The 15,110-nt window shown below is 33.6% G+C and overlaps 6 protein-coding genes across 6 annotated transcripts; 3 read left to right on the forward strand and 3 right to left on the reverse strand.

The window, feature by feature from the left end:
• The first annotated feature begins 1,531 nt into the window (after window positions 1–1,531).
• Window positions 1,532–2,706, forward strand: LOC126752654 (WD repeat-containing protein 82). The gene has a single exon (XM_050463608.1). The coding sequence runs from the start codon at window positions 1,634–1,636 to the stop codon at window positions 2,585–2,587; it is 954 nt and encodes a 317-aa protein (XP_050319565.1). The 5' UTR covers window positions 1,532–1,633; the 3' UTR covers window positions 2,588–2,706.
• LOC126752636 (mitochondrial ribosome-associated GTPase 2) lies at window positions 2,627–4,002 on the reverse strand. Its single transcript, XM_050463577.1, has 2 exons — window positions 3,760–4,002; window positions 2,627–3,692 (listed from the first exon to the last, which is right to left on the reverse strand). The coding sequence occupies exons 1-2, from the start codon at window positions 3,904–3,906 to the stop codon at window positions 2,712–2,714; spliced, it is 1,128 nt and encodes a 375-aa protein (XP_050319534.1). The 5' UTR covers window positions 3,907–4,002; the 3' UTR covers window positions 2,627–2,711.
• Window positions 3,916–5,934, forward strand: LOC126752664 (haloacid dehalogenase-like hydrolase domain-containing protein 2). The gene is made up of 4 exons (XM_050463626.1): window positions 3,916–4,157; window positions 4,219–4,515; window positions 4,575–4,794; window positions 4,854–5,934. Exons 1-4 carry the CDS (start codon window positions 4,006–4,008, stop codon window positions 5,016–5,018), a joined length of 834 nt encoding a protein of 277 aa, XP_050319583.1. The 5' UTR covers window positions 3,916–4,005; the 3' UTR covers window positions 5,019–5,934.
• On the reverse strand, window positions 5,928–9,325 carry LOC126752542 (alanine--tRNA ligase, cytoplasmic). Its single transcript, XM_050463432.1, has 3 exons — window positions 9,207–9,325; window positions 7,981–8,992; window positions 5,928–7,904 (listed from the first exon to the last, which is right to left on the reverse strand). Exons 2-3 carry the CDS (start codon window positions 8,973–8,975, stop codon window positions 5,996–5,998), a joined length of 2,904 nt encoding a protein of 967 aa, XP_050319389.1. The 5' UTR covers window positions 8,976–8,992; window positions 9,207–9,325; the 3' UTR covers window positions 5,928–5,995.
• Window positions 9,326–13,137: 3,812 nt separating this feature from the next.
• Window positions 13,138–13,907, forward strand: LOC126752691 (protein PPP1R35 homolog). The gene is made up of 2 exons (XM_050463661.1): window positions 13,138–13,473; window positions 13,532–13,907. Exons 1-2 carry the CDS (start codon window positions 13,186–13,188, stop codon window positions 13,799–13,801), a joined length of 558 nt encoding a protein of 185 aa, XP_050319618.1. The 5' UTR covers window positions 13,138–13,185; the 3' UTR covers window positions 13,802–13,907.
• Window positions 13,772–14,289, reverse strand: LOC126752710 (dolichyl-diphosphooligosaccharide--protein glycosyltransferase subunit DAD1). Its single transcript, XM_050463687.1, has one exon. It carries the CDS (start codon window positions 14,188–14,190, stop codon window positions 13,852–13,854), a length of 339 nt encoding a protein of 112 aa, XP_050319644.1. The 5' UTR covers window positions 14,191–14,289; the 3' UTR covers window positions 13,772–13,851.
• Window positions 14,290–15,110: the final 821 nt, after the last annotated feature.

The following is a 15,110-nucleotide window of genomic DNA, read 5'->3' on the forward strand; positions in this document are numbered from 1 at the left end:
ATAAAAAGTTTCCATACAAGAACTTGATTTAGATCTATCAGTTTGTATGGTAGCTTTATTCTATGGTGGTCCGTTCTGAATTTTGTGCGGCTTCTGGGGAAAATGCGAACAAAATTTCGGGTCGATATCTCTGAAACTATTGGACTAGTTACGAAAATTGATAAATGAAAAATCAACACAATAGGGTTTTTATGTTCCTTCGAGAACAAGAACAAGAACATAACATTACTAAAGATTAATCAAATCCCGCCGATATTGAAAGCATATCAATGGATATAATGTTGTAATAAATGTTTCTGAGTAAATACCAAGGAAGTCACGACTACTAAAACTTCAATAAATTGCAAAATTTGCAATAAAAATTAAATTTTCATATTTTAATCCCGGTGTTGGGATAAAAAAATTAGATTTTCATTTTTAAATCTCAAAAAATGATAAATGAAATTTTAATTTTTATGCCAAGATATTTGGGATAAAAAATTGAAAGTTATATTCAATTGAAAAATTTATTTTTTTAATTCTAAAACAATTTTTAATCACATATATGTACATATGTTTAGATTTCATTTCATTTTTTAATCCGATAGTTGGAATTAAAAATAAAAAATTTGGTTTGTGGTAATAAATCCTTTTTTAATTTTTAATCCAGTTGGCAGATTAAATTTTTTTTTTATATTTAATTCGGTATGTGAAACAATTTTTTTTAACACCGCATTTGGGATTGCAAAATTTTAAAAACATTTTACTGAAATGTTAAATCAATAGGGGTATTCTCTTGCTTTTGCAAAACCCTTGCACGGTGCAAGAATTGCATATATTTCCTCTTGGTGCACCGGCACAACAACAAACATACGCAGAAAATTATTTGCAATGGCTGTTAAATATGTCAGACCAAAACCTATGTATATTTGCGTGCAATGTCACGTAAAAATATAATTGTTAACTGTTTTAGCTGTCATTATACATAAAGACATATTACGTCGTTAAATTGTTGAGGAAGGTAAGTTTTAAATAGATTTTATAATTTCTATTTAAATTATAAAGATTTGTTAGTTTTTTTTGTTAAAAATGTATGCAGAAGGTGCGCCAATTTACAATAGCTATGCATAATAGTCATTCACAATAAATTGACCGAATCAGCCGTTCATATATCACTAGATTCTGCAATGGGTGCTCTCGTGCTCTTGTATATTTCGGTATAGTATTTTTGCAATCTTGCAAGAGCAAGAGAATACCCCTAATTTTTTATTAGTTATTTGCAATGGTATATTAATCGGATAGGAATAACACAATTTTATCGAAACATGATTGAGACGGAAGAAAAATTTATTTATGTATTTCTTTATCAATAGTATCTCATAATTAATCGGACTCAGTAAATTAATTAAACTGATTTGGTTGCATCTTCAAATGTGTGTTATTAAAATCGTATTTCACGAAAAATGTAAAAATTAAATACAAATAAAAATATACATATGTATATATGTACATATATCGATTGTCAGGTAAGTATAAAACATGACATCGTTAAGGCTATCGATAGTCTTGGTTATTGGACGAATCAGTTTTAATTGGCATTTCATCATTTACTACTAGTTGTTTACGTTTTAAAATAATATAGAAGTACGCCAAAATGAAAATGAAACTTATTGATTCCGTTGTGAAAAGTTTCAAGGTGGCAAAAGTTTTCCGTGAAAATACCGACAAAATTAACGCAATAGATTTTTCGCCGAATGGAGAGCATTTGATTTCATGCAGCGAGGATGATCAAATTGTAATATACGATTGTGAGAAAGGAATACAATCTCGAACAGTTAACTCCAAAAAATATGGCGTGGATCTTATAAGGTTTACACACGCTAACAATACTGCAATACATAGTTCAACGAAGGTCGATGACAACATTCGTTATCTTAGCCTCCATGACAATAAGTATTTGCGTTACTTCCCTGGACATACTAAGAAAGTAATTTCACTCTGTATTTCGCCGGTGGAAGATACCTTTCTTTCCGGATCATTGGATAAAACATTGAGATTATGGGATTTGCGCTCACCTAACTGTCAAGGTTTGATGAATTTACCTGGTCGCCCCGTTGCAGCATACGATCCAGAGGGATTAATATTTGCTGCTGGTGTAAATTCTGAAAGCATCAAATTGTATGACTTGCGTTCTTTCGATAAAGGCCCTTTCGTAACTTTTAAGTTATATCAAGAGAAAGAGTGTGACTGGACTGGTTTGAAATTCTCAAGAGATGGCAAGATAATTCTTATCAGTACAAATGGATCCATTATACGTTTAGTAGATGCCTTTCATGGCACGCCATTGCAAACCTTTACTGGTTATCCCAACAACAAGGGTATTCCCATAGAAGCGAGTTTCAGCCCGGATTCTCAATTTATTTTCTCCGGAAGTACAGATGGACGAGTTCATATATGGAATGCTGATACGGGCTGCAAAGTGTGTGTTTTAAACGGGGACCACCCTGGACCAGTACAGTGTGTACAATTTAACCCCAAATACATGATGCTTGCATCGGCATGTACGAATATGGCTTTTTGGCTACCAACTGCCGAAGATGACCAATAAAATATAACCAAAATAAATAAATGGTCTTATATACTACTATTACTTGAATTTAAGCTCTTAGTTTTATTTACTACGTATGACTGAATGAATAACAATAAACGTTGATTTATAACAAGTTATTTTCTTATTTGTATAATTCATAATACTCGCGCATAACTCTTAACAATTCCGACAGATTTGCACCCGTTTTAGCACTAATAGGTATTACCTTTACTTTGAGTTCATTTTGAAGACCTTGAAAATTATTTTTAGCTTCGGGAATATCCATTTTGTTCGCTACAATTATTTTCGGCCGTTCTGCTAAGTTTTTACTGAATTTTCTTAACTCATGTATAAGTTGTTCGTATTGGAGGGAAGGGTTATCTAAACTAGCATCCAAAACAATAAGTAACACTTTGCATCGTTCTGCATGCTTAAGGAACTGTATTCCGAGTCCTTTATTCAGATGTGAATCACGTATTAAACCTGGTAAGTCGGCAATTGCCAATTGAGTAAAGTCATCATATTGTACCATTCCAACGTAAGGTCGAAGCGTTGTAAATGCGTACGGAGCAACTTTCGGCTTCGCTCGTGTTATTGCATTAAGCAAAGTACTCTTACCTGCGTTTGGTTGACCAATAAATCCTATATCAGCCATAGTTCTTAATTCTAAAATGTATGAAATATCTTCGCCTTCAGGGCCATACTCAGAAATTTTTGGACTTTTTTGAATTGAAGTGGCAAAAAATTTGTTTCCTTTACCGCCAACACCACCACGAGCAGCTACAAACATTATATTAACTTCACTTAGATCACCCACTATTTGGCCCCCTATATTCCGTACAACCGTCCCCACTGGAACTTTCACAATTGTGTGCTGAGCATTCTTTCCATGACAATGCTCCCCTCGACCATTTTCTCCGCACAATCCTCTGATTTTACTTAGAACGTGATTAAAGTTACGCACGTCGGTAGAAGTTTGGAAAATTACATGACCGCCATTTCCGCCATCACCACCGTCAGGACCGGCTCTTTCATTGCACCAGAGTTGTAAAAACGAAATGCAGCCATCGCCTCCCTTTCCCCCGATAACTTGTACTTGTTTGGAATCCACGAAATAAATTGGCTATTACAATTATCAAATTTTATTTAGAAAAACATATACATATGTATGTATATTTATTTAAACCAACCTCTTTTCTGTTAGATTTCGGTTTTGTCGAACGCAACGCTTGTGGTACGGAATGTGTCTCTCTTCGCAATACAAGCCGTTCAGAATTTTTAACAGGAGAAATTAAAGATATTTTTCGAAAATACAGCAAACTTCGGGCAGCAAACATTTTAGTTTTTCAAACAGCAATTTTTGCTATGTGTGAAACACCCATGTGTTGTTCTGAATTGACATTCTTACCATAATCGAAATTTTGTTATCGGCTATTATGAGTGTGGGATTTCTGGGAGCGAATATTTGTAAACATTTGTTTTCGCGAAGAAGTTTAAACATGGTCATAAAAGCGGCCCTGATTGATTTAAGTGGCACCCTACATATAGAAAATGAGCCGACTCCGGATGCTGTAAACGCATTAAAAAGGTTTTTACATAACAAATAACCACGAAGATATAAACTGTAACATCATAATTATAACTAACAGGTTGCGCGATACGGATATTCAGATAAAATTTGTAACTAATACTACAAAGGAATCTAGAAAAACACTTCATGAGCGATTACGGAAAATTGGATTTGAATTGGAAGCACATGAAATTTTTAGTTCATTAAGTGCTGCTGCGAATTACGTTGAGAAGGAGAAACTTAACCCACTGTACTTGTTAAGTGAAGACGCGAAATCAGATTTTCGTGCCTCAGATCCTAATCTTGAACTGGATTCAGTGGTAGTTGGATTAGCTCCAAGTGAATTCTACTATGAAAATTTGAATAAAGCGTTTAAGTAAGTTAGGCTTATAATAATACAATCCATTGTTTAGTTCTCATAATATTTATCCACAGTTTACTTATGACCAACAAGAATAACCGACTTGTAGCCATACACCAAGGTAAATACTACAAAAGAGCCGATGGTCTAGCCTTAGGTCCAGGAGCGTTTGTTAAAGGGCTGGAATATGCAGCGGCAGTAAATTCTGTACTTATAGGAAAACCCAATGAATATTTTTTTAAAAGTGCCATTCCTGAGGGTATATGTCCGGAAGAATGTGTTATGATTGGAGATGTCAGTAACAAATTTATTCCATGAGTAGACAATATTAAAGCTTATCGTATTTTTTACAGGATCAGATTGACGACATTGCTGGTGCAATGAAGATAGGACTTAAAGGAATTCAAGTAAAAACAGGAAAATATTTACCAAACATTACAGTTCCTGATCAACCAACAGTCATAGTAGAAAACTTTTCAAAAGCAGTGGACTGGATAATAAAAACTAATTTAAAATAAACTAAAAATGCAAACAATCTCAATACAAATTTGAATTACTCACATTACATATAAAATTTAATTACTAAAATTTTAGTTTAGGGGTTTAATTCATATAGTTAAAATTAGTTATTTTGCTTTGTTTTTATAATTCAATAATATATTTATATTAAGGTTGACACGAAGGTTGCCAATACCCACCCAACACCGAACATTAGAGACCCTTTGAAATATGTATATTACATATATAAATTAGTAGCGTAATTTGCTGAGTTTATTTAGCCGTGACGGTCTGTATGTACGCGAACTAGTCATGCAGTTTATTTATATATCGATCTGAAAATTTACTCACCTGCTTTTCTCAAGAAAATGCTCATTTCCCGGAATTTCTGATATTGGATGTGGGAACTGTGGGCTATAGCTGCAATACAAACTGATCGATCACCGATCCAAACTCAGCATTTTAAAGTAAAACTTTTTTATTTGATAAGATATATTCCTTAAATTTTATGCATATTATTTTGCAAGGCATCGCTACATTCTTCGAACAATCTTTCAAATCGGAACCATATAGCTGTCATTCAAACTGATCGATCAAAATCAAGATAAATATATTTCTTTTTTACTAAGTATCCTTAATTCGACTTGAAGTGTGTTTATATCTAAAAATTTTGCTAGAAAAAACTAAAACCTTTCTGTTGGGTTCAAACTTCTGACCGGTTATGTTGCCCAAGCGAGGGCTTTTATTTTTAAGGCTGAGATCTCTTTTTGAATCGGGGCTGGATGATCGTATATTTGCTTTATATCCATTTCTATTATTCGTTTACTATAAGCAAATACATGAAAAACTACATCTTTTACTTTCGAATGTTGGTATAAGAAAGGCATATGTTTATTAAATGCAAAAGCCAAAAAATAAAATATTTGAAATAAATTATATCGCACAATTTTAATTTCTCAAATTTTAAATAGTAATTCCTTATAGGTTAATAACTTTATTAAGCACCAACTTTGAGTTTTGCAAATTCTGTAGCTACACGTATGACCTCATCTACATTTTCGTAATTTGTGCCAGAAGCTTGAGCAGATTCAGGTTTTCCACCTCCTTTTCCACCAATAACTTCACTCAACTGCTGCACCCATTCGTTGGCCTTTAGCCCCTTATTCACAGCACTCTTTGGCACTGAAGCCAAACAGAATATTTTCTTCGAATCGGGATCAACTGAAAAAAATAAAGCAGCTGCATCAGGGCATAAGGCACGAACTTGCTTCAAGGCACCATCGAGTGCTTTAGTATTGTTATAAGCCTCAAATTGCTTTACTAACAATGTGGCTTTGGGGTTTTCTTGACAAATTTCCTTTGTTTTCTCAATTACTGTTACAGAAACAGCAGCCTTCAATGTCCGCTCTTTATCGTCGAGTGTCTTTTTTAATTGCTTTAGCAGATTGCGCATTTCATCTTTCTTCACATAGGGTATGATAGCTTGAGACACCTCTTCGGTCAATTCGACAATTTGTTTCACATAGTTCTTAGAGTTCTTGCCATCTTTATCATCTTCAATTGTAGTTTTTAATGTTTGTATTTGCTTATGAAGTTGATCATATTTCTCTAAAGCTTTTACTGCTTCAGGACCAGTAAGTGCAACGATACGTCGAATGCCTTTAGCGATTGCTTCCTCGCTAGTAATTACAAACTCCATCATATGACCCGAACGTTGTAAATGCGTACCGCCACAAAATTCTACTGATGTTTTCTCTCCGGCATCGCTATCGAGATTACTTTCAAGTTCTTCAACATTCACCCCAAACGATATAACACGTACTGGGTCTGGATAGACCTCATCGAAAACAGAGCGTAGTCCACGGATCTTCTTTGCATTGGCCAACTTTGTTTCTTTTGCGTATATAGGTACATTTTTATAAACAATATCTCGTGTTAATAGTTCTGTCTTTGCTACTTGCTCGATTGTCATAGCAGATTTGCTACTAAAATCAAAACGCAATTTATCTGGTACAACTAATGATCCTTTCTGGTCAGTCTCTTTGCCTAGAACTTGAAGCAAGCTATGATTTAGAGCATGAGTGGCGGAATGGTTCTTCATGGTCAACCAACGCCGCTCAGTATCGATTTTAAGTTCGATTTCATCGCCTACAATGAACTCTCCATCAGCTACCCCAATATGTAAAATGTAACCACCGCGGTTATAAACAGCATCAACAATGAATTTATCATCGATATTGTTAAGTTTAACAAATAGTCCCTTGTCATATATTTGGCCTCCACTTTCTGCATAAAAATTTGTTTGGTCTAAAATGATTCCTGCCTTACTACCAGCTTCTATCTTATGCACGAATTGGTTCCCAAAACGTAATGCAAGTATTTTGGCAGTGCATGAAGTAAATTTGTAAGGTGAATCCAATTCATCGGATTCAGCTTCATATTTGTATTTAAAGGAATCATTTGTGATTTGAATGGATTTAGATTGCAACTCGGAAATGGCATGTACATCTAGGTCGATTTCATCAGCTTTTGTAGTGCTCTTTCCTTGTGACATAATGTATGCAGCTTGTTTCGCTTGTTCATACTCTTCCATATTGATTTCAAGGTTCTTCTCTTCAGCCATTAATTGAGTCAAATCAACCGGAAATCCATATGTGTCATATAACTTCCAGGCCAAATCACCAGGAATTACATTTTGGTTACTTAATTTAGCTACCGTACGATTGAAAAGATCTCGACCGCGCGACAGGGTTTTCAAAAACTGTGCTTCCTCCTCGTTAATTATATCAATTATCTGTTGAGGATTTTTTCGTACCTCTGGAAACGCATCTCCAAGTAAATCTACCACAGTGTGAACTAGTGACCCAAAGAAGCCGGGCTTAGCACTTAGTTTCTCAGTAGCATACCTAAAGTAAAAATATAATATGTTTATTCTTTGTGAAATGATATTGTTATCATAAACCCGGAAGTCTTAATTCTTACCTTACAGCACGGCGAAGTATCCGTCTAAGTACATATCCTCTTCCGGTATTATCTGGCGTGCCACCATCAGCGAGTGCAATGGTTATTGTTCTGGCATGATCTGCCAGCACACGGTATGCCATGTCTATACCTTCCACATCTTCAGCACCCACACGACCTGCATATTCTGGTGCACCTGTACCCTCTTGTATGGCTTTGAAGAGCGGTAAGAATAAATCAGTATCGTAGTTGGATCTTTTATTTTGAATTACAGACACTAATCTTTCGAAACCCATGCCACAGTCGATATGTTTCTTTGGTAATGGTTTTAGACTACCATCGGTCTCACGGTTATATTGTATAAACACTAAGTTCCAGATTTCTAAAACATCTGGATCATCTACATTTACGAGTTCGGGTACACTACGTCCACCAATTCTATCGAAATGCAATTCGGAGCAAGGTCCGCATGGTCCAGTTTCTCCCATTTCCCAAAAATTATCCTTCATACTGCCTGGTATGATGTGCTCGGGGCATAGCCCGAGATCTAACCAAATTTGCTTGCATTCAAGGTCGGGTTCAAGCCCAGAAGCTTTATCTCCACCAAAGTAGGTAACATATAAGCGGTCCTTCGGCAGTTTCATACGTTCCGTTAAGAATTCCCAAGCCCATGTGCATATTTCTTTTTTAAAATAATCTCCAAATGACCAATTGCCAAGCATTTCAAAGAATGTGTGATGGTACACATCTTTGCCTACATCATCCAAATCGTTGTGTTTACCACCGGCTCGTATACACTTTTGAGTATTTGTGGTACGAACCCATTTTGCCATTTCACTATTTGGATCTGCCGTGCCCAAAAATATTGGTTTGAACTGATTCATGCCAGCGTTGGTGAATAGTAAAGTGGGATCATCTAAGGGTATTGTACTAGATGAATGAACGTAAAGATGATCCTTCTCTTTAAAGAAGCCTAGAAAAGCCCCACGGATTTCATTTGCGGTTAAAACTTTCATTTCACAAATGTTATGCTCTGTAAAAACAATATCAACAAATAAAATTATCACTTGCGCCACGTGCTCTAAATATTGCACTTTCTATTGCGAAAGTGCATTCGTGTCACAGCACACATTCAAAATACTAATCAAGTGTTTTTTTTATTTAGAGACATTGTTAACTAATCCACTTAACGACTTTAATGAAAAGTATTTTGAAATGTGTTACTGAAATAATTTAATCATGCTCACTTTTATCACAATCTCCAATCGTATATTTATTATTGAATTTCAGCAACCCGAAGGATGACTACTTCGATCACTTGGATATAAAAACGATATTGGGTTAAATCAGCTGTGATTCCATTAAATGCATATCAAAATCGATTGTAACGTAATTATAACCAAGCTAAAGAGTTTAAGAAACTTTACACAGTGCTTCAATGTCGATAAACGGATAAATCGATTAATTTGACCAACTTCATTAAAATTAATGTAAAAGTAATTTTTCTGAGACTATTCCTCCTTAATTTATCCTTGTTCGCTTGTTCGCGTACCGATCCATGTTCGCGAAAATGTTTGATTTTTTACGATCGGTGCGCGAGCATGTGTATCGTGTATGGCGTTGTCGGCGCACAAAATCTCATTTCTCTCGTATCGCCGAACAGTGAAGATCGCGGACAATGGCAAGTGTTAAGGGCAGAGCCTGCTTTCGAGGCTTCAAAAAATCGATTTTTTTGGGGATTTTTTTGGGAGGGAAAGAAATAATTGATACAAGCGAAATTTCTAGGCTTTATAGTTATATACTTGAACATCTTTCACAAATTTTTTGGATACGAAATCTTTGATATTCTGCCTTTGGAAAGCAATTGCCCGATGCATTTCGCATGTGCAGTTTTCGGACGGCGGGCAGGATGCAGGTCGCAATTTCTATCGGAAACAAAAAATTCAAAGAGATTCATATTTTTTATTAATTTATCTTCTAGTTAAACTAAGAAAATTCCAAAAAAAAGTGTTAAATTTAAAATTTGATTAAAAATTGAATAAATAGTGGCTTTTGATCAAAAAAATTTTAATTTATGCTGTTTAAAAATATGTTAAAACTTGACTTTTCTTAATATTTTTTTAGTTTAAATAGAAGATAATTTTATGTCAATGATAATAAACTTTGCCCTAATTCCATACGACGTTTAGTTTTTTTTCTATCCTGCCCGCCAATTAAGAATAATCGTAAAAGTGAAAAACCGAGAAATCACGCTTCAAAGTTTTCGCTTTTTGCCTAAGCGCTCATACATATAGTGTAAGAAAAATAAAAGTTGGAATAACTTATTATCGAAATACAAAGAAATATATGAAAGAGCTATATTAGAAATAAATTCGAAGAAATGTTCCGCTTGCCTGTCGCTCATGTTAACTCTGTGAAGAACGAACGCAAAATGGATTTGTGTGTCGTGTATGGGCAAACGAATTCACACCGATCGAACGCACTTGTGTGCTCGTGTATGGGCTCTATTAAGTACGAACGTAAAATGAATGGCACAATTCCGATTTCTTTGGCGCCGCGATTTGAAGGTACTATGATTATATAATTGATTTTTTTTTTGGGATAAGAATATTGTCAACGATAATTATTGACTAGAAAATAGTATTTTACTTCAATAATCGGATTAGGAACACCTTCGGAGGTCATACCCCTCACCCAGTTTAAAAACATTCAGACTAATAACTTTTTTTAACGAAAATACATTTAAACGATAATGACTGTTCCAAAATTTAAAAGCCAAAGAATGAGAAATAGTCTTTCAATTAAAGGAAATAACTTCAAAGAAAAATTGCATACATAACAACAGGGAAAATTGAAAATTCGAACTTATAATGTACTGGAATTAACGCATCTCCAATTAAAAAGCAAATAAATTTAGAATGTATGTTCAATGCAGTTCCGGATATCTCAAAAGTTTTCCAGAATGATCCTAGAGAAGCAAATTCTCGCAAAATATAGTAATTTCACGAGAAATGGAATATCGAAAATACTGGAAATGTATTTTTGAGAAGTACACGCCAACGCAGGCTCGAAAGTGCTTAGCGAAAGAGAGAATAAATCGTTTTTGAGATATTTGCATTTAAAGTCCGAAAATTCAACTATTTAAAATACGTGTTTCACCGATTTATAATTTATTTTACACCATTTTTTTTACTCTTATATCCACTAACACTTCACTTATTTGGTTCTAAAATTTATTTTCTATTAAGTAGTGCAAAAATAACTTTAATTCCTTATTTAACTTTAACTGAAATCCATTTATTCGTACAATTAGTGTTACTATATTTTGTAATCGAAAAAAATCTTTCAGAAATTTCATTATCTTGATAAATCCCGCGTTGGATCGGCCAGGGTTATTTTTTTGAAGCGCGGCCGGCTAGGATTTAGAGTAGCATCCCCGGATTTCGGGAATAAAATGGGCATCACTGGAAAGGTGACGTTCTCCAGATCACGAAAATATATATATGTATATAGTTGCCGCTGACTTATAGTTTTAAGATATTTGCATTTAAAGTTGAAAAATTTACAACTTTTACATTGATAATTTGTATATTGTGAGTAACTTTTTCATTTATATTATTTATTTTCACTTATACCCGAGACAGACATGTAGTAACAGTACCATAGTAAAGGTATCATGGTATTCTGTTTACTACGATGGTGACACACATGGCATTAATATTTCAAAATAGGCATTAAAAATTTCAAAAAAATTGTAAACAATAAATATGTAGATGTGTGTTATGGAGAAAATAAGTATAATTATTTCAAATACTGCAAAGTTAATCTATTTTCATCGCAAAAAAGCGATTTGGTTAATGTTTCTCTAAAGTCCTCATATAAAATGAGGCATTTCCTGCTTTTCCGGAAGAAAAATTGTGAAAAATGTTTTGTTTTGCATTTCAATAATTAATTTTTTAAGTCATTTTGACAGAATATTTCGAAGAGCTTTTGTGTAAAAGCTTTTAGCAAAGTTTGTTACCTGTTTTTTAGCTGTGTTTATACAAATACCACAATGAAACATCATAGTATTGTTACCAGCAAAATACTACATTGCTCATATAATATTTTGCTGGTATTTGGTGACACACATGTGGTATTTGTACTATATATGGTATTGTTACTAGATGTCTGTCTCAGGTATTACTAACACTTCACTATAACGTTTCTGTATATTAATTTTTTTAATATTTGTTGTAAATAAAGCACAATAAGAAAAGGGTTTCCATGGTTACTTTTTTTGAAGCGCGGCGCGGAAAAAAAATAACCATGGCAACCTTTCTATATATATATTTTCGTGATCTGGAGAACGTCACCTTTCCAGTGATACCCATTCTGGCTGGGATTTAGAATAGCAACCCCGGATTTCGGGAATAAAATGGGTATCACTGGAAAGGTGACGTTCTCCAGATCACGAATATATATATATATAGTAGCCGCTGACTTATAGTTTTAAAAATATTTGCATTTAAAGTTGAAAAATTGATAACTTTTACATTGGTAATTTGTATATTGTGAATAACTTTTTCACTTATATTATGCACTTTTCACTTACTAACACTTCACTATAACGTTTCCGTATATTAATTTTTTTAATATTTGTTGTAAATAAAGCTTTATTTTAATTATTTTATTTTAGTTACAATTCTCTGCATTTGCACAATAAGAAAAGGGTTGCCATGGTTATTTTTTTTGGAGCGCGGCGCGGAATGTAAAAGTTGTAAATTTTTCAACTTTAATTGCAAATATCTTTAAAACTATAAGTCAGCGGCAACTATATATATATATTTTCGTAATCTGGAGAGCGTCACCTTTCCACTGATACCCATTTTATCCCCGAAATCCGGGGATGCTATTCTAAATTTTACCCCCCATTTTATCCCCAAAATCCGGGGATGCTATTCTAAATTTTACCCGCGCAGCCGAAGGCCAACAACGCGAATAGTGTATTTTACTGTTGTGTACTTATTTAAATGTGGTCTTTTCACGTCTTGAGTTTTTGTTAATACTTTCAACTATTTTATTACAAATGCAATATTGTAAAGTTTTGCAATAATTGAGATAATTATTTCTGTAAAGTGTGTACCAACCGTAATGAAGAATATATTGAAGAAATGAATATCGGATTTTAAAAATAATCGATAATACAGAGATCAACTTTTCAAATTCTATGTCAATATATTTACAATGTCCAGTAATCAAAGAAAATCTATCATTATTAAAAAGAACATTTCTCGAAAGTATGAAGGTAATCCTAACTTGAAATTAAAAAGTGGCACGGATCGAATCAACCATATAGAACTAGTAAAAGAGAAAGTTAATATTTGTCCCAATGAAAGACAATATAAAACCCCTCAAATGAATACTATTTTGCGTGAAGTTAATCAAATTGAAAACGTTCAGTCTTTACGCCCACAAGTATTTAAAAAGGACATCGATTTAACACCACGATCAAAAGCTGTAATTGCTCCCAAGGTAAAACTTCCATACATTTGAATACAGTTGTAAAATTTCAAACGATTTTATTTAACAGGTCACTCAAAGGCTGAACTTTAACACAGACCAAGTGGTGTTTAAAAATCTTACACCAATTAATGTTAACGACACAATATTGATTCAGAAGCAATGCAGCGCAAATCCTAATAAATACAAAAAGACTAACAAAACACCATCGCCGGATCTCTGTCACTGGCTTGATCCTATACCATCGTTAAAACATGAAATACGCGAACCAGAAATTACTTTAGAGTTTTGTGAAATTGAAATCGATCCATTTGAAAGTTATCTTCAGTTAATAAATTGATATTTTTTATTATTTATATATTAATAATGTATCATTATCGCATAATATATTTATCCAATAAAATTCATAACTACTAAATGTAGTATAACGTGGGCAAAAATAAAATCGGCAAAACCTCGTTCCGGAGAAATACCTACAAATATCGCTTTATTTTGTGGATTCGCCTGAAGCCGCAAACAAACTCCCAGTACGAAGCAGCTTACAGTACTTATAAAGCCCGACAGGAACGAGTTGAAGGGGAATGTGCCGACTAAACAACAATACGCGAACTGAATAACGCCGGTAAGGAGTACGTATGCCAAATAAGTGTCCACCAACTTTAGTTTTCGAGGTGTATTTTCGACATAGTCGTTATAATATTTTGCAACTATGCCTTTAATTCCAGTCATTGTCTATTTTTACGTCGTTCAACAAAAAGATATATGCAGCAACAAATTTATAGGACACGTAGAAATCAGGGTGGTGTTAAATTAGAGATGGTAACTTTTTATCTAGCATGTTGGTGAAACATCTTTAGCATGTGTCTACAATATTAGCTCTATATTTCAATAGTATCAGCTACCCCATATCTCATATTCATAATATATATTTCATATTATAACAGCCCTATTCTGAGAAAACCTCATAATTTATTTCTGAGGTTTGTTTTGTGAGATTATTCTTGCTCAAACCTCAAAAGAAAAAGCATGAAGTGCAAAGCACTTTGCTGTGAACCAGCTGTTTTACAACAACAAATAAGCCAAAATAAAGAAATGAATAACCAATAAAAGTAAGTAATTTTGCAAATGTATTAAATTTGGTGCATATATAATAATTTAATTTGTTTTTAAGATTTCAAAATGTGAAAAACCAACTTAGCAGTAACTGCATCATTACAACAAATTATTTGAACATAAATATCTTTTTATTCGAATACATACATATCTACAAATAAAATCTTGTCTTGTCTTAGTCCTATATAAATATGTACATATGTGTCTTCTTATTCATACTCAGAAAGAAGTAAAACGTACAAAGACAGTAAGTTACATATTTATTTTTATAGGCAAACCCTGGTCGGTCCAACACCCCGGCGTTCATAATTCTTCTGTGTCCAACTTCTTCTTTCTTTCTGCAATAATAATGAATTATAAATTTTTCTATTATGTATTTCTCATGTTTACCAATACTCTTTCAGACCCGAATATTGAGAATATCGATATTTTAATTTCTTTTTATTTTTCCATATATTATTATTTTCCCATTATGTATTTCTCATTTTTACCAATTCTCGTTCAGACTCGAATATTGAGAATATCGATGTTTTAGA

The sequence above is a fragment of the Bactrocera neohumeralis genome, chromosome 3 (assembly GCF_024586455.1).
Source record: "Bactrocera neohumeralis isolate Rockhampton chromosome 3, APGP_CSIRO_Bneo_wtdbg2-racon-allhic-juicebox.fasta_v2, whole genome shotgun sequence".
NCBI classification, from domain to species: domain Eukaryota; kingdom Metazoa; phylum Arthropoda; class Insecta; order Diptera; family Tephritidae; genus Bactrocera; species Bactrocera neohumeralis.